Genomic DNA, 24360 nt, shown 5'->3' on the forward strand with positions numbered 1-24360 from the left:
GCAGAGCACAGCGGGAATGGCACTTGATTTCAGCTCCTAAAACTGAAAGCATTTTTTATACAATTAGAGAGAGTTTGATGCCGGGTGTATTTGGAGGCCTGGAGCAGCTGTAAACACATAACTATAGGAGTGAAAAGAACCTTCTATGCTGCAGACACAAAGAGTGTGAAAAATGGAAATGTACATGCGATGGAGGCAGCTTGGAGCAGTTTGTCTGAATTCCTTGCTGGCCTGGTTCTAAGTCATTGTTATCACAGATCCCCAACAGCTGAGTGATCTCTGATAGAATGATGATGTTAAGGCAGTCGCTCTGTGAGGAAGGCACACTCACACACTGGGCAGATCTCGCAGGCGTAACTTCTAAACAAGCACTGCACAAAATGGATGGATTCTGATTGGGTTTCCAGTCTCTCTTTAAGGCTGCCTTGGAAAGCCGATTAAATGGGATTTAGATGAAGTTAAAGCTTGTCTCTGCTCCTGTCAGGGGAAAACATTCACAATTGTTATTAATGATTGATCTGGGGGCCGTTGCTCACTTTTCTTTGGGCAGTGTCTGAGCCTGTTCAAAATCCTGGCTGCAACTTTTCAGCTGGTTTCTGCATTACAGAGGGTTATACCCAACTGCTGGAATCAAACACCCTTCAGCACCCAGGGAGGGCAATTTCTGACTGTGGGCACTTTGGGCTATAAGCACTTAGGACTGAGAATCCCATTGCAGCCAGTGGCAGCCAAGAACCAGAGAGGAGGAGGAGGAGGGAGCAGCGCTCCCACCAAAGGGTCTGATCAGGGGACCCAATCCCTGCCAGTACCACTGAGCCTCCTATCCCTGGAAGCTACTGAATGGCTCAGCCAACAACTATTCCTCATCCTCCAATTCCTAACTCATAATATCCTCAGGGAAAAACAAGGTCAGGGCTCAGTCCTGGCAGAAGGAGCACACCTGCAGCAGTGAGAAGGAGAACTATGGTGACATTGCCAGTGGGAACACCTGACATGGGCCCCACCTGTACTTGACCGCTTCACGTTGTTACCGGTGTGTTTAGGCATGTTGCCCTTGCTGGAATCAGGACACACAGGCAGCCTGACTGGCCGCAGGAGATGCACTACTTCAGTCATCTTCTAGATTGTCAGAGGAGTCAGGTTAATTTCCCGGGAAAAACTAAAAAATGTCAATAAATGTTTTGCAAAATCTGGGACAGAGAAACAATCAGGTCTGAAATCTCTAAGTTTTGAGCAGCAACATCTTTCATATTTATGTGTAACTTCCCTCAGGAGCGATGACCTCGCCTCCTGCCCTTATCAGCAGGAATCAGCCTTCCTAATGGGAATTACAGCTGCAAAATTGGAAGAAAAAGAGAAAAAAGGAGAGGAGAGGAGCTTTGGTAAACACAGACTACTTTTTCCCTACATGAAAACCCCAGTTGTCCTAAAGGCAGACTGAGTGCTGGGGAGGCAAGGCCATGCTGCATCTTGGCACTGGGGCTGCCCAAGCCCTATCCTGCTGCCTCCACAGGGCCTCACAACCCTTTGTGTTGGCTCCCAGTGAGTTAAAAAGTGGAAGAAAAAGAGCCTACATCCCTGCTGCCACACTGCCATGGCAACGCTGCTATTTCTCCCACTTCCCCATTCCCTGCGGCATCAACATGGGCCCAGGAGCAGCCTGAGTCCCAACAAAGCCCGTGCACACTGGTCCCCCATGCCTCAGAAACAGTCACTGGCCTGGGCAAGGTAAGGACATGGCTCCCACGGCAGCACATCAGGCCATTCACATGGAGACCCTTGGCATGAAGACCCCGTGAGCACAGGAGGAGCGGGCGCTGCCCAACCCAGCCCCAAATCCGAACTGCTGGGTTGCTCTTCCACTGGGTGAGTGCACGCTTTGCAGAGCATGGCTCAGGTGATTACACTTCTGTTTGAAGGTATGAAACAGATGCTCAGGTTTTTGGCTTTGTAGAAACTCTTCAGTTTGCTAGAACAATGGGGGTAGAATTCCCCAAAGGCTTACTTTGCTTTAAAGGATATTTAAAGACAACGATAAATCCTACCCCACTGGGCACGGCAGTCTCCTGCTCAGCACCCACAGTGCAGAGCTGCTGCAGCCAAGGGGGCAAGGAAGTTGCTTCACTGCAGCATCATCTTCAAGCAGAGGCTGGCACGGAGGCTGCAGAGCTCACCAGCTCTTGACACTTCAGCTTCCCCAAGTAACTGTCTGCCAGGGGGATTACTTTGCACTTTGTTTTGGTTTGTAACTTGTTCTGGAATTGTAAAAATCCCATTTAGCCTTTAGCTGCAGCCAGCAACTAGTCTGAAGGGTAACCCTGTGACGGCACCGGAGTTCTCTGCTCACTGAACTACTCTCTACCCACAGTAAGGAAGCAGGATGCTATAGCTTTGCCAAAATATTTTACTGAATGAATACAATTGCATTCAGTCTCCACAAGCCAACTTAGCAGTGCCACATGACCCCAACTGGCAAGAGGCAAGGGTTACATCTTAGTTTAATTTTAATTCAACACAGCATCAACACTTATTTACCGCACTCCATAAAATTCATGTGAAAAAATACCTCTGGCAGATGAGTAGCCCTCTTACTCCAGAAATGCAAAAGCACAACAAATCAAGTCAGTGCACGTCTGCAGGATCACGCAAGGCTGGCAGCAAGACGTGTGTTAGCGAGATTCCTGGCTGCAGTCTCCACGTGCTCTGTGGCTCTCATTGCATCTGGCAATCTTAGGGAATTCCCTCACTACCTCTGTGCTGTGCAGGGGACCTGCCAGTCATTGGAAGTAACTAAGGGCCCGTCTGTGTCATGTGCCAGCCAGCCAGCCATGGCAATATTGTAAAGGAGCACAGACACACGTATCCCAACCGTCCTGTAGATACTCAAATGGTTTTGAAGGAAGCACCATCTGGCCATTGCCTTTTCCAGTGCCCATGCCACTGCTACTACGCCACATGGACAGTGCTGCTGGATGAGCCGCTCAGACTCTCCCCCAGTTTAGGTGCAGCTTCATGAGTCCTGGCAGCAGAGGAGAGGATGGACTGATAAAATCATGCCTGACAGCAGAAAGGTTCAAGCTTGTCTGCAGTGTACATGTTTTACCTCCACACCCTGGGATTACACACCTTGCCTGCACAGTTCGTGGTTAATGCCTGGGAATTCTGCCCTGGACAAGAGCCACCAGACCCCTCTGGTCATGACTGTAGTGCTCCTTGAAGTTATGGTCTTTGTTTTCTCACTGGAGGAACAACATCTGGGTACATCCAGACGCTCCCTGGCCCAGTGGAAGACCGTTTCAAGCCTATGCATCTACATACAGCCCAAGCGTGAGGACCCACCATGGCCCTGCAAACAACCATGACTAACATCAAAGTTTACTTGATAGAGCAAATGCAGTTGGCCACAGACCAGTCACAGGACAGCCTATTTAGTATTGAGACAGTGATAAAAATTTCTCCACCAGACAAACCTGGAGCCAGGGGGCTGGAAGCAAAGTCGTCACGATGGGCTGGGATTTGTGGAAGCTCTGGACCAGTTGCCACCCATTGCACCTCTGCCAAACCTCATGTCTGCCTGCAGCACACAGGCCTTCTCTTATCCCAGTGGGGAGACAGGACAGGTCCGGCCTGAGTTTGACTGCCAGGTCCTTGGCTGCAGAAAGAGCAGGACATGAGATGGGAAACCGGGATCAGAACCTGGGGTTGTGAGGGTGCTGGTGGGTGGAGGTGGGCCTGCATGGACCTGTCTTGCCAAGCAACCCCCCAGCAGGACAGTCTGCCTGGCCCTGCCCTGGTGCTGTCCCAGCTGCAGGAGGAAGATGAGGGCTTGTCCTCACCCTCCCAACACTCCTGGTTCTGCTTCTGTGCTCCTGCAGTGACCCTAGCCTTTATATGAGGCCATCTCTCCCACTGCTGACTGGGAAGAAGATGGCAAGGGGAAGATCTCCGCCCTTGGCAGGAGGGGCATTTCTGAGATAATCACAAGGGAAAAAGAAACAAGACTGCTCTTCTTCACTTCTGGGTTTAACACACACTCCAAATGAGAAGAGGACAGGCAATCTGGTTGTCTGCACTTTCACATGCAGCATATTACAACAAACCTTCCAGAGTGGTTCTTGACAGCTCCCCACAGCTACAACCTGGCTCTTGTCTCGTTGCAGTCTGCTGCCAAGCATGTGAAGCTGCTGCTGATCAGGCGCAGCCTCACGAGCTGATTGCACTCTGGCTCCTTAGGTCCTCCTTCCCTGGACACATCCTAAGGAAACTGAAAGATGAGGTTTGTCAGAGCTCAGCTCATTCCAGTCCTGAGCTTGCCCTGCAACAACAGAGTTTAAAGAACAGGTGACATCAGCGCTGACAGTGTGGCCTCGCTGCCCCAGGGACCCCTTTACCATTTGGCCAGCATTTCCATGCCCATCCCAATGGGAGAGACCCAAGATGCTATCTCCTGTGAGGCTACAGGGAGTGGACCAGCTCTCCCAGCCCTCCGCATCCTTGCTACATCGTGTCATTGCTCCCAACCTAAAGAAGTGAGGAACACATACCATACCGAGTGTGAGCAGCACAAGTGCATCGCGTTGAGCAGAGAGATTTATCGAGGGTCGCGTCAGCACCAGGGCTCGCAGCGTCATTTCCCACATGGCGCAGGCAGGCGCTGGGAGCACAGGGAGCTGCTCCCCAGGGACGGCTTCATTGTGTGCCCTCAAGCTGGGAGCCATGGAAGGGAAGGAGTGCAGGAAGCCAAACTGGGTCACCGTAAATCCTGTCACGCCTAACGATGTTTTCTCAAGCATGTTTTCCTGACTTCCCTCCCGAGAGATCAAACCTAAAAGATGGTTGTGCTTGATCTATGGGGAGCCCAGAAACAAAATGTTTCCCAAGAAATAAACACATTGCAGTCTGACCGTGCTCATTATTATAAAAGAATGTTTTATTTCACTTTTTCCTGGGTGCACTATATTGCAATGTAACACTAGGCAGACCTATTGACAAATTCAGATTCTTGGTACAGAATTAAGGTGTTTGTCCATTTGGTCAAATCTCAGAGTTTTTCCTTGGCATTCTTACAGGACCTGTCACCACTCAACACAAGAAGTGGAAGTGCCAGAACTGCAATATGAGACTTGGAGCGGGCGCTTCACAATCACCATTTGCAGAAGCTGCTGAATTGGCTAGATGCACAAGGTCAGCATGATATCCATCCTAACTGTGACAAAGGGGGAAGTGCACACTGTCCAATTTTGATCTCAAAGTAGTTTTGTTTTTCAGGCTTAATGCACAATTAAGATTGTCTTCTTATTTTTGAGGCATGCTGTCGCCTCTGCTTCTGCTACCAAGGAAGACTTGCATTATTTTAAAGCAATAATGTTAAATGACTCTCTTATATTCTGGCCATTGTATTAGTTATCATTAGGCACCTGATTAGTGTAATTAATTATATGAACTCATACAAACCATGCCTGATTATCCATAAAAAGTCCATCCATTCCAAGCCAAATACTGTAGTTCACAGAAAAGTTTTCTAGTACACAATTGCACGTGAATATACATATGAGCAGTACATGAATCACTGAGTAAATATGGCACTTTTATATGTTTTCCAGGAGGTCATACAGAATTAGGAAACAATCTTCTCTGTGCTGACACACTTCTAAAATACTGTAACATAGTTTAGGAAAATGCACCCCACAGACTAGATAGTAAGTATAGAAAAGTCAGCAGTGCAGCTACCTGAGTTTGTTTCAATCAGTTTAACAGTGATCTGATATTTTTTTCATTCACCACAAGCCTGAGGGCTGTCTACCCACGAAAGGCTGCCACCTGACTGTTACAGACACAGCACACGGCTCTCCAAGTGCTGAGCTGACCTAGCATCTCCAGAGCGACCCATCCAACTGCTCCAGGCACAGACCCTGGCTGCAGCCCCGGGCCCTTGCCATCAGATCCTTCAGAGAGCTGAGCCTGCAGCAAATGTGTCCTTTTCTTTTTTTTTTTTTTTTTTTTTCTTACTGGCTTTGTTTTCTGCTGGCTCAGTATGTTGATTTGTCCTGTGGAGGAAACAGACAAGCACCAGAGCTGTAAAGGTACGAGCGAAGCAGTCAGATGCTGTGGAATGGGAGCAGGGGATGAGGAAGGACACCAAGGAAATTCCTCCTCAGGGGCAGCGAGCTGTTCCATTGAATAAGCTGTTCCAGCAGACCAAACCATTGGGGAAGATACAGTTATTAACTTGAAAGTGCTTAGGCTGGTAAGATTTATTCCTATGCAGAAAGTAATTACGGAAATACCAGCACAAGGCACTTTATACTCATGTAACTGCGTCCACATGAGGGACTGCAATGGCATAAATATAATCAGTGGCAAAGAAAACCCCCACATCCTCTATGATGTATTTAAAAACAGAGAACAGAACAAATCTCCAGCCTTCAGTTATGAGGCGTGCATAATTTCCGTTCAGAAGACAGAGCGCTGCACATGGAACAACATTGGACACAAAATAAATTATAGGCTTAAAATGCGACATCTAGGAATATAAAGATAAAAAAAAAACAACAAAACTTCAAATGTAATCCCGTATTCCAAATCTAAGTAAGACAACTATACAGCTCCACTGATTACTTGGACATTTTAAACAGTTTACATTCATCAGGGACAACAGCACTTTGGTTTACATAATTAGGTTAATATGAGCAACGAAACATTTCTCTCCCTCACATTACATCAAAGTGAAACACATTTAGAATATATATATACTGCCAAGCTGCTCCAATAAGTGCATTCCATATATGACTAAGAGTAGCTCTTGCAACAGCTACATCAGTTATAGCTCTTTCATAGAACTAAATCAAACCACTTGGAAAAAAATCATTTTGATTCATGAATCAAAGCCTGACCCAGCTTTGATTAATCACACAGATCTTCTCCAGAACACGCTCAAGTACAACAAATTACCCACTGAGTCTAGGGGCAAACCTACTTATTGAATTGTGCATCACACCCTGAATGAATGGGGAAATACTCATTTTGTCTCCCCACCTGTGTAAGTCTGACTCAAAACAACAATAAGCTCAAGTACTCAGAACGATGGTAGTTCAAAACACTTGATTGCAGCTAGAAAACATTTAAGAGCAACCAACCCAGCGATAGTCAAGCAGTTATTTTACAGAACTTTGAACAATTTGCAACTTATGAACAGCATTGGCTCCTAGAGAAAGAAGTACTTACTCCTAGATATTCTTGTAAAGCATTTATCCAGTGCCTGCATCTGACTCAGTGTGCATTGCTGGATAGGATGAAAAGATCTCCTCCCAGCCAAGCACTTTGCAATCATATGGTTATTTTTTATTAGCTTAAATTAGCTTGCGAGCAGCACGTGAGTGTTCATGGACTATGTCTGCCAAACTTGCCTAGAAGAAAGCAAGCAGCTGGATAAATAAGCAACAGAACAGTTTCAGAGGACAAAGTTCCCAACTTGAAGCATAATCACTAAAGATATTATTGTCTATTAAATTATTTTAAAAAGCAGACAGACCTCCAAATGTATGACCTCTGATTTAATTACTATCTGGGAGAGGAAAACAGAGCCTTCATCACTGTCCTCTGGAGGCTGAGACTTTGAAAAAGTTAATGTATTCAATGAATCCCATTTTTGCAAATCTGCAAATGTTCTTGTGTTGGGCTTGGCAATACCAAAGCTCAAATAAGGAGCATGTTCACTGCTAAAAATAATGTTATTTCCTTGCCAGAAGGTTCACAAACTGAAGATGATTGCACTTTTTCTGAATCCCGGTCCTGCATGGTGCCAAGCATCCCTGTGGGAAGTGACTGAGAGACACAGAGGACACTTTCTCCCTTGCAGGACCGCACATTAAGTGGAAGATGGGTAGAGCATTTTTGAAAATAGTGTTTTATCTCCCTGGGTTGACTTTTTCAACACTGCGAGTTCATTGCACCCCTTCCATTCACGTCAGCAGGAAATGGGCAGCTGAATCCCTTTGCACTGTTCATAAAATCTTCAGCATGAGTCATTTTGGTAGGGACTCCTCTCTGACCTGTGCCCTTACTCCTCCGGCTCTGGAGCGGAAATCGCAGTCAGTGCCTCCTGCTCGGACAGCATGCAAACAGAGACCTAGAAGACCTAGACTACGCTTTCCAAAAGGCCCTGGAGAAGTTCTGCATGTTCCCTCCAACTTATGAAAATACCTCCAGCCCTTGTATGGAAAGAACCGTATCTGCTTGCTTTGACCATCTGAGAAAACAGTGCCATAAATTAAAGGTCAACCCAGACCTTGTTAGATGTTGAACACCTTCAGCTCCCACAAAAAAAAAAAAAAGAGGGAATGAGGCATTCAGCACCTGCAGTACTACCTGCTGAAGACCTCATCCTAAGAGATTAACAGTAACCAGGAAGACAATATAATTACCTGTTACAAATTATGCAATTCAAAACATACAGTTTAAATACAATTTCCCTATTGGGATTTACCAAAGAGGGAAAAAAAAAAAAAACAACCAACAGCAGATAAAACCATTTACTTTTGCTAGTAAAAATTAAGTTACAAACACCCTTGCTGTCAGGGCAAAATAAACTTTAAAATATCTTAAAACAGTGAAAAAATACAAGAAAATTTTATTTTAAAAATATATGTACTCCTTACTCCAAATTTGTTTGTACAGAAAGGACTTTTTGAAAAGGCAAAAAAAAAAAAAAAAAAGGTAACAAACTAAATGCATATTCAGAGTATGCACTTTCTACAGGGTATTTGGTAGAAGCGTTATTTCTGTAAAACTGAGGAAGAGGAAGCTATTTATTCAGCTTTCATTTGTTCCCTGACATCAGAAGGCAACGTTTCAAACAAAGTGTCCTCTACAGTGAAACCAGTCCGCTTCAGAGACCTACATTCACCAAGTTCTGGTGGGAGAATTTCAAAATGATTGCCTTTAATATCCAAGTGGGAGAGGAATACCAAATTACCAATTTTAGGTGAAAGGACAGACAAATTATTTTTCCCAATTTTCAGAGTCTTAAGTTTTTTGCAAAAGTATAGTTCATCTGGCACACTCTCCACTTTGTTGCAAGTAATAGAAAAGTACTGTAAACTCTGCAGGACTCCTATTTCAGGGGGAATAAAGCGAATGTCATTGTAAGACAAATCCAAATATCTGATTTTGTTGCATAGGAACAGGTGGGATGGAAGAACCTCTATTTTGTTATGGCTGAAGGAAAGCCGTTCGAGACTAGTGAGTTTCTTTATGTGCTCTGGGATGTATGTTATACTGTTGTACCACAGCTTTAGGATTGTCAGTTTTCTCAGATGTTGAAAACTTACTATTTCTTCAATGGATTTGAGGTTGTTTTCCTTTAAATCCAACTCCTGAAGACTGAGAAGGCTAAAGACTGCGTGAGGTATGCGCTCTAAATCACAGTGAACCAGTTCCAGCTGTGTCAAGTTGACCATCTTCTTCAGGTTGTTGAGCATCACTAGCTTAGTGCCGTCGTTATGGATGCACAACTTTTGCAGGTGACTTGAAACATCGACTGCAGATTGTGGGATTTTTGACAAATTACTTTTTATGTAAAGAACTTTAAGGCTTTTAAGTTCCCGAAAAGATTCCAATGTAATGTTTTTGGAAATATCATGACTTAAGGAGCCAATTAAGTAGAGTTCTTCCAGATTTCTGAGGCCATACATCCAGTGCGGAAGTTCTCTGATGTCGTCAAATTTCACACTCAGGATCTTGAGATTCTCCTTCAGAAAGGCCAAGGCAGCGCTGTGGATCTTAACAGAACACTGGTGCAGTGACAGCTCCTGGAGATTGTCCAACTGTGCAATGGTTGCTGGTATCATTACGTTATTAATGATTTCAAGTTTTAAAGACTGCAGCTCAGTAATTTCAAACACTGTGTCAGGTAGCCCAGAGAGCATGAAAAGCTGTAGCTCCAAATGGCTATGGGAGTTCATTTGTAGCCTCTGTCTTAGTTTATCTGCAGTCCACTCATTGTTTAAGTTCAGCTGTTTCAGCTTATTTTCACTGACTTCAGACAGAAAGACAGCAAACCTCTTCGAATAGAGAGGATCATACTGATCTATCATATGAAGCATAAAAGCAAAGTCATTCTTGACATCTGGGATATCATCAATTCCTGTCTCCTGCCGGACATATTCAAAGGAATACTCTTTCAGTGAGCGATAGAACAGCCAGTATAGAGTATAAAGGCATGTGAGGCCATAGATGCTTACAAAGCACAGGTAGCAGTATGACAGTTTAGAGAATAGATGTGCCATTGTGTGATTACAGCAAAAATTCTTGTATCCTGTCATGTCTTCTATATCAACATTACAGACGACTGTAAAATTAACTTCTGAGACAAGTGCTGTGTTGTAAGCAATGATAATAAGGAATTTAATTACCTTCAGTACAGTCTGGCGAACATACATGACATAGAGTATGTCCCCCTCCTCAACATGCAGTCTAAATTTCTTCACCTTTTCGAACAGTGCTTTGGCCTGTTCACCTTCTTTCTTGTCTAGTGCCCCATGTGTTCCCTTATCCACAACCAGCTTCTCAGGGATTGATTTTAAAGACTGTGTCTTGACCAAAGTGCCTTCAGTGCTTGGTTGGGTAGTATTAGATTTGTTTATGTTGTTCTTCCTGTTATCTTTCTCTTCAGAGTCTTCTCCTGACACTTCAGATAAGGCCCTTGTTGTCCACGGAGAATCAAAACATTTCCCAAGTATTGAAATGAAGTGTTCAATTTTGGAGCTCGATCCAGGGAATTTGAACCAAAAGTTGCTACACAGCATGAAGACCAGCGTGTGTATAAGGACAAGGTAAGGGAAGTACTTGGCATACCAGTGCAGGGCACGTTCGTAGCACACCTGATTAATAAAGCTGTACTGCTGAAGGTCCAAATCAGTCTTCAGTCCTTTCATTTCAACTGTAGCTGGAGGGGTTGATGGCTTGGGTGGAGGAAGAGGGGTTGTATCTGGGATTGTGCTAATTACGACTGAAGTATTAGATTGGTTCTGGCAAGGCTGGACTCGCTTTGGAAGGCATATTATCTTGTCTTGCATGACCTGAAACACACAAAAAGATATCTTTTAAACTGATGTACAAACAATGATGGCAGTATGACTGCGTAACTGCCCCTGGAGTTCCTCCAGCTGTCAGGCATTCCACCCCATAGCCTAGCTCTTGGTCCCACAGTCTGTGAGATGACTATTACTATTATCAGTCCCAACAAGATACTTGTTCTATATGCCAAGAACTAGGTCACCCCTTTTCATTGATGGTTAGCATTCCATTATTTGGATAAGGGGGCACTGAGATAAACCAGGAAAAGGAAAAACATGAGTAATGTTTTCACAAAAGACCAGGGATCTCCTGCACTGCTCTTTCCAGAGACAGACTGTTCTTCCTAGGTATATTCACCCTAGCAAAGTGCAACATGGCATTCATACAGCTTAGGCTTGAAAGCAGTGTGACTGCATCTGTGTGACTTTACACTCTAACAGTGATGTCTATCACATCCAAAATCGCTGACAAAGAGTCAACATGAGCACATCTGTGCTGGGACATTCTTTATCTTCAGTCTTAGTAAGGTCAGGTAGGGATACTTAGAGCGTTGTGTTTTATACATGTGCACATGGGCACTGTTTTATTCAGCGTCTCATATAGAGTTCTTCTATGACACTCCAATGGGAATAAAGTACTTCTGCTCCTGAGCCTGTCTGTAACACAAAAAAGAGCAACTTCCTTAATTTAGGCTGTCCATCCACATTGGCAGTCAGGTGAGACTGCCTTAAGGGACCAATCACCTTTGGTTTAATTCGGGATAAGCCTGAGTTACTTGCCACAGTCCCCAGAGGTCTGAACTTAAAATATGAATCCATGTGACAAACCAAGGAGCCCTGTTATTTGCCCTGAATGATTAACTGGGATCATCCTGAACTAAGAATGTGCCTTCTTCTGTATTGTGGATGTACCCTTTGACATGGTGGTTGCTGAAAGCACTATGAATAGAGTATGCAACAAGAGCTTCCAAAACAGATCCTCCTTGACAATCGGCCCTGGTGCAGGGAGACGAGACTACATGTTTCTAACAGTGACTGTCGACACTTCAGAAACTCTTACTGTTAATCTTTGCCTGTAAATGTTATTCTGATATACACCATTACTTACACCCCGGATTCATGCCTCTGGTAATAAGCTGGAATAAGTTTGAAGCGTTTCCTCACAGTGTTTTCCAGTGGGCTTCATCCAATCAAGCAGATATATTTAAAACCAAGAAGCTTTACATCATGTGCTTAAGCAAACACTTTGCTGTTGATGGAAAAAAACAGCACTGTATAGGAGAGGTTTTTAAACATGGACACTGTATGTTCTTCAGTGACAATATCTGAAATGGTGAATCCAGGTAAAACCACAGTAGATTCCACATTAAATTTGGGACATAATATGTGAAAATCTTATGCCACATACGTGAGCAAAACCTTCCTGAAATAAGAGCTCTATCAGTATGAGAGCTCCATTTCTGAGTCATGGCAAAAACTGAGAGACCCGTGTCTGAGCTAATACTGTAACTGCTTGTGTGGAGTCCATCCCAGACAGTATTTTCCATCTCTCTTCAGCTTTTGGCTCTTAAGCAAAATTTGGCTACAGTGAGTGACAGTAATGTCAATTGTTTACATGTAAGCATGTTCGGAGCTGCTTTGGAATGGAGGAAGCATTATATTAGTTGTGGGTGGCGTTAATAAAATAAGCACATCCATTTCAAATCACTTTGAAACATAAAAGCAAAAAGTAGTAATGCTTGCCAAATAAAGGAAAAACAGAAATTACAGAATTGCATTTTTTCAAGCTCCTAAGCAAAAATGGGATAATATGTAAGAACTTAATTTGATCATCTGTTTTGTCATGCCAAATTGTGGTGAAAACAGGCATCCAGGCACAAGCCAAACCAACAGTTCTTATCTAAGCTGGCACCACTTCACTGACCCTAGCCAGCTCTACTGATTTGCAGCTGTGGAAAGTCTGGCTGTGCTATTTGATGTTTCTGCCTAAACAGCTTTAATCCTGGGAGCTGCAAATTTTGCTTTGTTCACTGCAAATTCAAGTGATTAACAACCCATGGCATCACCGCTCTCCCAACACTTCTGCAAGAACCGCCCATCCCTGCCCCAGCCGATTTACCTGCAGTGTGCACCCAAACACGCCGATCATCAGCATGGCCACAGAGAGATAGTCTGTGAACACATCCCACCAGGGCTTCAGCACCCTGAACGCCGGCTGCTGCTCTGAGAACTGCCGAAACTCGGTCACGGGAATCATCCTCCTGGAAAAAGAGCAAGGCCAGAGCTCAGCCTCCCACAGCCAGCACTCCCCGGCCACATGAGATAGCAAGAAAGTCCTTCTGCAAGGTTTGAAATCCATCCAGGACGTGATGTGGCAGCAGGTCCCTGGCTGCCTCCGACCTGCTCCTTCTGACACCCATCTCAATGTGTCCCATGGCGGCACTGAGGCCCTGTGTGTGCAGGGGGACAAACTGGTCCCACACAGCCTCCCACCCCCACCAGAGGGTTGACGCGGCCTCTGCGTCCCTCCAGCTCTACACTGGCTGTGATCTCAGATGCTGGCTACAGCCTTACCGTGTGCTCACGTTTCAGGCCCTTTTAGCTGTTGTGTTTCGTTCACCTCTGTTGCCATTCATAGTGGTTTCTGAGATGTGCTGGAATATTTGTGCGCACACTCACCGCGGTTTTAAACCTACTATGTTTTGAGTGCAAGTTGCTAGAGCACTTCAGCTAACCAGAACTGCGGGTGCTATGGGCAGATCAAGGGCTTTATCTTCACCTCAGATGTCTGGCTGACGTCACCAACTCCTCTGAAAAATCAGCCACCAGACAAGCATGCACGGGCAGAGACACTGATACGAAAGCCTACAGCGTGTTGTGTAATGCATCCTTGAGATCAAACCAGCACTGAAACTCCCCATAAGTTATGATGGAAAGATAAATCCACATGGGAATGTAACAAAAATACTCCCAAGGACAATTAATGAGAAGTGCCCTTTGACTAATACCGTAAATGCTCACCACAATCACCACCTATCACTGCCACGTTTTAAGAGCTCACACTCCTGATTCAGCCGAACAGTGGAACCCACCAACATGGTTCAGGTGCCCAGCTCTCCCAGGGGCGGTCCTCAGGATGCACTGTGCAGCATGGCCTCTACGCTTGATAGATTTCATTTGTAGTTTTAGGGGTCTTTGTTGTGCTATAGGATTGCTTTATTTCTTGTGAGCGATGTGTGTGGAATTTAGATGAAGGAGATTCTGGCAGTGCAAACACAAGCTGCTGTGATCCCTTGTTCCCTTCAGCGGTTGCTGCTTGCATAGTGCAGCTCCTCATTAGCACAGCACACACGCTGCTAGCCACCACCACGACCCAAGCGCGGAGCCGCGTGCACAGCCCACCTACCCAAGTCCACCTACCAGGAGCTCTGCAGTCCCCCACCAGAACCTCTTTGTCACTTATATTGTTAAAAAAAGGACAAAGCTGCTACTCAACAACGGCATTACTGCAGCACATAATTGTGGTAAGTAAACTTACCAGCAGTGTCTGGTGACAGGCTACGTTTTTAACTTGAGAAAAAGAGACATTCACAAGAAATGTTAAGTGGAGATCAACATGAAGAAGTAGGATAACTTCTTAAAGATTCTCCAGAGAAATGCTTCTTTTGCTGCAGCAGCAATAAAGAGAAAATGCTGGAAAGGTACACAGGAGCCTGGGCTTGCCAGGACTGCCACAGAGCACAACTTACTTCAGTTCACCCACATTCAAAATGCTACTTAATGGCAAAATACATGGCACCTGAGACATGGACTATGACTTGCATCAAATATCCTTCTAAGCCACCGTAGGAAATGTTGAGTTCTAAACACTGGACTGATTGCTGATTAAAATCAGAATTTACTGTTTTTTCTTTCTTGTATTTCCAACAGCCCTCCATCTCTACAGAAAAGAAAACTGCCCATGAGATAAACCACCCGGTGTTCTGCTACCAGAAGGAAGTCAAAAAGGAATTGCGTCAAAGAGCTGTACTGCCTTGTTCTGCAGTACTGCAGGGAAGAGACAGGTGGACAGCAACATGGTGATTAGTCATTTTTTGGTGATGATCTCTACTTCCAGAAAATAAAGAAGAGACAATGAAGAAAAATGAACATGTAATAATAAGATAGAATGCTATAATCCAGGAAGATGTGCAAGGAATACCTGATCTCCACTGCAAAGGAAAATTAGGGTCAAATACAGTACCCTGAAGCGACGTGCAAACACTTGAAGATAATAAGCAAATACAGTTACTGCTAGAAGGGATGTGGAAAAGAACCAAAAAAAAAAAAAGCCAAAACCACAAAAAACCCAGTCAGATCCAAACTCTTCACTGATGTAAACAGGAAGAGTTTCCAGCCAAATATCAGATAGTTAGTGCTGCAGAAATCTAACCGGAGACATCAGCTGATGCATGGGCAATGAGCAGCACAGCACAATGACTTGATGTGACCTGAAATGGCTGAGGAGAATAAGTACGTCCGAGTGAGAAAGGAAAGTACTGGACACAAATTAGTCTTAATAAACAAGACATTAAATCAGAGGATGACTCCAAAACGGCCATCCAGCAGAGCAGCTCCCGAGCAATTGGGTTTCATCAGGGGAAATGCAGGGAGGAGGCAGGGACACACAACACAGAACGCAAAGGAAATTAACTCATCAGCTACCTAGTGTGGCAGCACTGGGAGCAGGGTGGGCACAGCAGCAGGAAGGGCCTTGTGCACATGGACTGCAGCCATTGTGCAGGGGCTGGGTGGGCAGGAGCTGATGGGGCAACCCACAGCAAGCCGGAGCTCTCCCTTCCTAGGCTGCCTCAGAGCACCTCAGGAGACACTGCATCATTACACTCACAGAGCCCGTAGCACTCAGGGGTGTGCATCTCTGATATGACCCTGAATAAACGTGCTCTTGGCCCCTCACAGCTTCCGGGCCCCACGCTCTAGCACTGCTAAGTGACTGTTGCTATTTTTAAGCAGATTCTTTTGGAGCAGCTTAACTCGTTTTAGACAGCATACCTCTGAACGGATGCACTCCCACCACCAGCTGAAGGGACTGCGCTGCTGAACACCACGGCAAATGCTGGTGCTGGCTGCAGCCTGCACTCAAAGCTCCAGAGGCATGGCTTCTGTCAGGTATGGTGACTGAAAAAGGCACATGTAGTGAAACAGAGAGAACTGAAGTCCCTGCCTTCATTCCATCTCCTTCTGTAGGTCTGCCAGCACCAGCTCAGTACCAAGAGCCCAGTATGACACAGCGTGTTGGCCAAGGACCATTACCTGCTGTTCCCAGGCTGGTGACTGGCCCAACCCTGAAGGGAAAGACACCTCCTGGCAGGCAGCATTCGACATCGCCAGCCCAACAGACCATGTCCTTGCACAGAGAGGCCCAAAGATGGGCCCACACCAGGCACAGCTGTGCAGCAGAAAGGTGGCAGCATGGCCAGTCACTGCTCCGTACATGGGTGACTGTGGTTTGGAAACGTCGTGTGTGCAGGCTACAGGTGTTTGTCTCAAGAACTCAGGCCCTCTGCTACCTTACTCTTCTAGCAGTTACTCAGCTACATTGCCATGCACTGAAGGAACTTGCCATCATCCATCAGTTGTTTCAGGTTAACATCCACAGCCTTGCACCAGAAACAGGGTCCCTGGGTGCTGGACTGGCAATTAATAGCAAGAATTTATTCGTTCAGTAGGGGGAGGGCACAAATAACAGACCAGAGGGAGAAAGGAGGAGAAGCACTGCGGTAGGAGAGAGGTAAGGTTGCAGAAAAAATGAAACTTAAAACTGGAAAGCACAAGAAGTTGGTGAGATCTCTTACGCCAACCAGAAAAGACATTTAAGTTATTCACCACCGGAACACATTTTAGTCCCTCAAAGGGCGAACCACACACCACCGAGCCCTGGAGCCACAGTCTCAAGCCCTGGCAGCACTGTGCTGGGTGGAAAGGGCAGGGTGAGACTGAAGAACTTGCAACTGAGACTGTGCAGCCCTGCACATAAGAGATCTATCAACAGGAGAAAGCACTGGGCTGGGCTAACCCAGCTCTCCTTGCTGATTTAAACATACTGCATGTGTTAGAATAAATTATGAAATGCCTTTTGGGAATACAGCTGCAAGTAGGTTTCTGGGCTAGTTCCCATACATGATTTATAGCATATTCATCTTCATTAAAGGAAGAGAGCACAGTGCACACTTAACAGAGGCTGCAGCAACTACACGAAGCAAGGAGTTCATGTCAGTGCCTTGCTGAGCCCCCAAATTTGGCTAGCAAGGCACGGGTGAAGCATTTCTTACTGCACTGTAAATAGCCGCCCACAGCTGGCTAATTTTAATTCATAATACTTGGAAACCATGGCTTTGCACATGTCCACTGCAAGGGCTAAGCCTCGATTCCAGCATGTGTCCAGAGCTCCCTGCACTGCAGATAAACTTGCCCTGTTTCATCATCTAATTGGGAGGGGTTTCCAGGCTGGAGAACAGACAAGACTAAGAGGGAAATGAAATGTTCAGGGCTGGAATTAGCAACTCCTAAATCCTAAGGGTTTGACACTGCACCCTTATCTGAGTTCTCACACACATGGTACGTGCAGTGGAATGGTGTCTGAACTCCCTGACATTTGCTGTTGGCAATTACTTTGCTGTATGTTTGCACTGACCGAAGTGTCCATCATTTGGTCTGATCCCATGTAGCACACAGCAGCATCTCTACTAGCAGCCACTCCCTACATAGGAGGTATTGCAGGAGGCCAGTTTCCCCCACTAGACTCTACAGCTATTGGTGCTTCCTGAAAAATTAAACAAAACCTGTCATTTTTTCTTGTTGGGAAAATGACTTTAAAAGCTGGCTTTTTGGAAACACAGCAGAAAGGCCTTGCACATTGCCACTTCAAACACGGGCTATCTTGTATTCTGACGATCACAGCGGAAGTTTCCACAAGTAATAAATACCATTATTTGGCAGAAATACAAACAAACGATGCTGTTGCTCAAACATAAAGCCCACATTGAGGAACTGGGCAGTCATTAAAACCAATCCATTTGCATACAAACAAGTCATTCTTAAAAGACACGTGTTTAAGGTATTGTCAAACAAGCTACTTGAAATTTATATTCTCGGGGCAGCAAGGAAATGTGTCCAGAAGCATGGACAGGCATGAGTCAGGGCTCCCAGGACTAGGCCAAGGGTTCTCTGCATGGCCCTGCCTCAGGAGCCTGTCTGCAATAGGAAGGTGCCCGCTTCCCTCACCACTTGTGGTGGGGGATAGGAGCAAATAGTGCTACGAGGTCATAATACCACTTTTTTCTGATTCTCTGCAAATGATTGAGTTTGAATTGACAGCAAGCCAAAACTCCCCTTCCGAGCCATTGAAGCCAACTTGATGCCCAATGCAACCAGAGCTGCATTCAGACACAGTGCAGGCAGTGACTAAAGCCCAGCCAGCCCATGGGACCCCATGCCAACAGCTGCAGCCTGGTGCCCCTGCAGCCAGCAGCGACCTACCGGCTCTGCCGCAGTGCCCAGAGCCGCTCCCAGCCCTGAGCTCAGAGATGCGAGAGATGAAAATAACGAGGAAGTGACTGTAATGAATTGCATGTCAAAGTATATGCTGCAATTTCCACCTACGCATCCAGTAAGTGCCGCCTTGGTGGCGGCATCCCAAACAATAACCTTGTTGTTTGTTTTAATTGAGCCACAGTCCTTTTTCATGCGTTCCACACCAAAAATACTTCCTATTGTCAGCAGCTCTTTGACTTCCACTTAGCTGGGCTGAAGACAAAAAAGTGTCCAGGGCCAGATTTTGCCAGATAAGATCTGCATGAAATCAATAGGAGCTCTATTGTACCATAGCATTCTATGATAGCACTGCACGGAGATTTGGCCTTGCTGAACTATTAGTCCAAATTCAAAGCAAAGTGAACACTACACATTCCATGTCAAAGACTACTGCAGAAGCACCACTCCCCACCTTTCAACTTTAAGAATCATGACCCAAGTTTATCAGAGCTATCACTCCAGCTGAGGGCTCTCTTTCCAGAGCTGCAAAATATTCTTAATGTGACTGCTAACCTTAAACAGCAAACTCTAGCACAAGCAAGAAACTATTCAGAAAGTGCTATTCTAGTACTGCAGAAATAGGTCCAAATGATCGAGTAAAGCAAAGCAGATCAAGCTTGAATCAAAGTTACACCGGCCTATCCAAAACACTTTGATACTCAGATAGATAACAAAGACAGGAACAAAACTGTAGGACAGATAATATTACATGAACTAGTACCAGCCATTGCCAAAGGAATAGTGAGGGACTCCAGGCTAACACAAGCACTCATCATAAAAAGTGTTCAGCTGATATAATTAAAAATTAATTCCTAATTAGGACAGGAAGCACAAAGGCTCCATTCTGAGTCTAAGCAGCTCAACAGCTGAAAAGTTAGTTAAAAACTTTTTATGCAGTGATTGAGCCAAAAACATTAAAGAAATGCAGCTTTCGTGATTTGTGAGGCTCCTTCACATAAAGGACCTTTTCTGCTCCTGCTCGCATGCTGCACAAGAGAGCTTTCTAAACTCTGCAACGGTCTCATAAAAAATGAATCCCCGAACGCCCTAATAAACACGTGAATATTCTCAGCCTGACACACTGCTGATGTGTTTTCCTGCCCCCAAACCATCTTTTGTGACAAAAATCCCCAACAATGAAAATATAGCTCATAGTCTTAGCTGCGATCCTGAAAAAATGAAAAGCCTAACGCATAGAAATTCCAGCACATGAAATGGATACAATCTACATGCGCTCAGAGATAAGCACGAACAGCTACAGAACCTGAATTTCTACCCATGCAGGAAGGCTTTTAAAGATTATAAACCTCAGAGATTTGGAAAACCAGAGCTATCAGCTAAATTGGTCAGATGTTTTCAGCTCCACATCCAGCCGTGGCCTGCTGAAGATGGAAGAGCTCAAAGCTTGCTCCATCAGAAAGGCCATGGCTGTTCCACAGAGCAGGAAGGCTGAGTCCATCAACAGCAAAGTCATTGCATGGCGCTCTGGCCATGTCACAGCAGGTGTGTATCTGTCAGATCACACTGTCATAGGTAAACGATGGCAAGGAGCAAATACTCTTTTTAGTCACATTACATTTTACAAAGATTTTTTCTGACAATATTGCGTGTAAACACCCAGCCTGCTCTATAAGCTTCAGACAGTGCTCTCTGAATACCGAAACTGCTTCCTCACAGCAGTCCCTGCTCCTGAGCCATTGCCACAGGGTGACACAAAGCACGTGTGTCTCAGTACCAGGCCTGCGCTGTGCTCTGCTGCGTGGCCCAGGGCAAGTGTGCGATCCAAGCTCCCATCTCAGCTCCAGGAGTGAGCAAATGAAACTGGAAGTGTTCTCAGTGGTTCGCAGCCTTATTGCTACCTTGCTGGGTTTTAGATTCCAACCCTTACAAAATCAATGATGTGCTGTTGCCATTGAAGGAAGATGCAAGGTCCCGTCTCACTGCTTTCAACAGGGCACCACTTAGTCCAGAATTTGAAGCTGGTAGACAAGGCTGGATGCTGCCTGTCTGGGAGTCAATGGAAAGGTAAAAGTTCACCTCAACAGAGAGAAGTACATCCTGAGCACTGCCCTGTGGAGCAAGCTGTGTCGTATCATCTGTGCCAGCCCAGGCCCCAGCTCTCCACTTTGGGCGATGAAAACAGTCAACACAACTTCTACGGTGTCAAAAAACACAGAAAAATCCCATCCCTATCGAAGCTCAGGACTCTCCACACGATGCCTTACAAGTCCTGCTCTGCACCAGCTGAGCCCCTCAAGTGAGGCTCTGACTCAGGAAGCTGAGCCAGGGGCTGCTGGGCCCCATGCAGCTTCGCTGCTTCACCTGCAGGGCCGGGAGGTGACAACGCGGCCCTATGCCACAGCCAGAAGCTACAGGCAGGTGAGGTGGCACAGCCACATCTGCCTGAGGTGAAGCACACCTCCCATTATGCCCAGATGCACCATCTCTGGAGTTTGCACCACACCAGTCACACACAATCCCTGAGCACACTACTTGGAGGTGAGACAGGAGTTTCTGGTATTCTAAACATGTGAAATCCAACACTTCTCAACATTCTGATAAATTATTTTGGAGGGAAAATGGCTTCTTTGCTTTACTACATGAGGTTTTTTGGGGAAGTATTTGGGGACTCTTCTCTTTTTTTCTGAGTGTAGAATGTTTCCTCTTCAGGCACTTCCACACCCCTTCCCTGCCTCACACAGCACCGTGGCAGCCAGGAGGAGACTTCCCTCTGGGTTTTCCCAAAGGGAGAAAAAAACCTGTACAATTAAACCCAAGCTCCTGACGTCGTGAATTGTTTGGAGTACCATCAGAGATTTTCTGCTTCCTGCAGCATTGAAAGAGTTGGGCTGGGAAATGAATAGCGGCCACTTGAATCAGTGCAAGCGGAGGTCAGCAAACAATTGCGGGAATTGCTCCTTGGCTTACGCCGTCACGGGGCCACACCGTGCTGCCACTTGGGCACAGGGCTGGTGCGACGTCGCTCCCGTGGCAGCATCTCTGTGCAGGCAGTGGAGCTGTGGGGAGCAGCCGGCAGGCACCAAAATCCAGCTCCAGGCAGAGCCCAGCACCACAGCACAGAGCTCCAGAGAGGAGCTCAAGAACCTCCAGTGCTTCTCTTCACTGGCATCAGCACCAGCCACGTCCAGAGCTAGACATGTAGTCGCTAGGCTTATAGGCTTTCCGTCCTTTTAAAAACTTATTCCAAAGGTAAATAATAATTAAAAAAAAAAAAAAAGAAAAAAAGAAAAAGAGATGGAACGTTATATTACTTTAAAACCATCAATGGGGCCTGTTAGCATCCAGACTGGAAGAAAACAGCATCATGGCTGCCACACATTTTAGCAAACTCAGAGTGCAACGAGAAAGGAAATGATTCAGAAACCACAGGTGCTTTGCACCGCAGGCTGGGCACAGCGAGGGCCTGGAGTCCAGGCCGGCTGGGACGAGGAACCGCTCACACCGCGCTCAGCCCCCGACCCACAGTGCGGCCACACGGGGCTTCCGGGGAAGGACAGGCCGGGGGGAGCGCTGCCCTGCGGCCACTGCCCGCGCCAGAAGGAAAAGCAAAAGCAGCTCTGAAACATCGCGGGGTGGGAGGAAGCACGGCCGCTCATCGGGATCGGGCAGGCGTTCCTGCCTCATCTCCCACGCCGCGCCTTTTCCCTACCACCACCTCGCAGAGCGCCTTTCTGCCTCCCCGGGGTTACTTTACAGCATCATCAGCCCTACTGAGCTCCATGGGAGCAAATGCAGACACGTGCGTGCTCACACACGGCCGCTCACGAACACTACACCTTTCTTTAAAGGCAGTACTTACTCCTGAAGTAAAAAATGAAAAAAAGCAATCCGCAACTCACACGCTTAGCACCGGCAGTAAAATCCTTCACCTTTAAACACCTCCATCCTAACGCAACTGCAGCAGATGCATTCGGCAGCTTTCTATCACCCCCGTTTCTCTGGGCCAACCGCTCTGAGCAGCACCGAGGAGCACCTCCCGCCCCGCTCTGCATCCAGGCCGGGCCAGCCCCGCGCTCCCGCCACCGCGCACATAGGGAGCCCGGAGGCTCGGCACGACACGGCACGGCGGGCTGAGCGTTCCGGGCTCTCCGCGGCGCGGGGGTTGCGGGAATAAAGCAACGCGAGCTCCGCGGCACCGCGCCTGGCTCTTTGCCGGGCACCCCGCGGCCGCCCGACCGTCGGGGCCCCGCCCGACCGGGGCAGCCCCTCCGGGAGAGAAGCGGGGCCACCGCGGGGCTCCGCTCCCGGCGGTACCTCGCCGCGGGCTTCCCGCTGCCACCCCTCCGCAGCGCCGGGCCCCGCGCGGCCCCGTGCCCGAGCCCCGTCCTACCTGCTGCGCGTTCGGCGGGCTCACGGGCGGCGGCCGAGCAGCGGCGCGATCATACCGCGGAGCGGAGCGGGGCCGAGCACGGCGGGCAGGGCCGGGCCGGGAGGGGCCGGGAGGGGCGGGGAGGCCGCCGGCAACCGCGCTCCGCCCCCCCGCTGCCGCCGCCGGGCTACGTCTCTCGCCTGACGCAGGCGGCGGGGCCGGGGGCGCGGGCCGAGAGGTCTCTGCTGACGGAGGAGCTGCGGGCGCTCCGCCCCGCGGGCCGAGCCGGGGGCCGCTGCCCGTAACGGCAGCCGAGGCCTCGGGGACCGCGGCATCTCCTCCGGGAGCTGCCGCGGGTGGGGGACGTCCTTTTCCTGAAGCGCGATGCGGCGAGCGGACTGCGGAGAGAGGGCTGCGCCGCGGCTGGCATCGCCTTAACCGCAGGAAAGAGCCTCGGAGAGCGACAATTGGAAACACAAACTTCCAGCCTAGCGATTCAGAACGCGCAGACCGAAAAGCGCTGCTGAAAGGAGAAGCGTGCTCTAAGGGACTTCTGTCCAACGTTTCCAAGAAAGATTTACATCTCCGGCGGAACTGAGACGGGACGGAGCGAGCCGAGGGGAGGCACTCGTCCACTGTGGCCGCCCCCGGCCTTGGGGACAGCCCGCGTGATCCCCGAGGGACGGCACAGCTATGTAAACACGGAGAAGCACAAATACATAAACCCCGTAGGGGGGAGTTAATGGAAACAAACAGGACGTGAGGCCCCGCAGCTGCCCGCCCACACAGCGCTCCCTGGGCCGGGATGGGGAGCGCAGCGCTGGGGGCTTCTCCTGCTTCGTGTGCCTCCCTCCCTTCGCCGGCTGCTGGGGCTGCGGACCGGGCGCAGGGCGCTGTTCGGGAGCGCGGATCCGCCGGGCGGCACAGCAGCTGTCGCTTCGCGCGTCGCCCGCCCCAAGCACGGAGCCACCTGGCTCGGCCGGGCCTCCCCCCCGTCGCGTTTTTTGCGGGGACCTCGAGGCCGCAGCAGGCCGAGCGCTGAGCGACCGCTGGCGCAGTTCCGTCCCTGCGGAGCCGCCAGCCTGAAAGATTCCTGCAGCGTTTCACCAGTACACGGTGTCACGGCTACCCCCACACGTAAGGGGGATGTGGCAGAAGATGAAAACGGGACAAACGAGCAAGGTTTCCATCTGGGTTTCGTTTCTGAGCTAAAGAAGCCGTTACCATGACTGCAGCATTCATTTTATTAGTTTCTTTCCATTACTCCTAACTCCTGGCAGCAGCTTAGAGAATCCCTCCCTGGCCTGGATGGTTTCTTCTCTCTGCTCACCCTGCCGTCATCGCTGAGCTCATTTAATCTTT

General features: G+C 47.7%; 1 protein-coding gene across 3 annotated transcripts; it reads right to left on the reverse strand.

Moving 5' to 3' along the window:
• Positions 1-4912: 4912 nt before the first annotated feature.
• On the reverse strand, positions 4913-23088 carry LRRC8C (leucine rich repeat containing 8 VRAC subunit C). 3 transcript variants are annotated; one of them, XM_042820025.1, is made up of 3 exons: positions 23020-23088; positions 13195-13336; positions 4913-11078 (listed from the first exon to the last, which is right to left on the reverse strand). In XM_042820025.1, the coding sequence occupies exons 2-3, from the start codon at positions 13330-13332 to the stop codon at positions 8808-8810; spliced, it is 2409 nt and encodes an 802-aa protein (XP_042675959.1). In that variant the 5' UTR covers positions 13333-13336; positions 23020-23088; the 3' UTR covers positions 4913-8807. The 3 variants fall into 3 exon arrangements, with proteins under 3 accessions (XP_042675959.1, XP_042675960.1, XP_042675958.1); XM_042820026.1 differs by lacking the exon at positions 23020-23088 and adding an exon at positions 16128-16159; XM_042820024.1 differs by lacking the exon at positions 23020-23088 and having other exon boundaries at positions 13195-13696.
• Positions 23089-24360: the final 1272 nt, after the last annotated feature.

This window comes from Centrocercus urophasianus, unplaced genomic scaffold (assembly GCF_019232065.1).
Source record: "Centrocercus urophasianus isolate 14NV4802_14NV808 unplaced genomic scaffold, USGS_Curo_1.0 seq_18, whole genome shotgun sequence".
Taxonomy (NCBI): Eukaryota; Metazoa; Chordata; class Aves; order Galliformes; family Phasianidae; genus Centrocercus; species Centrocercus urophasianus.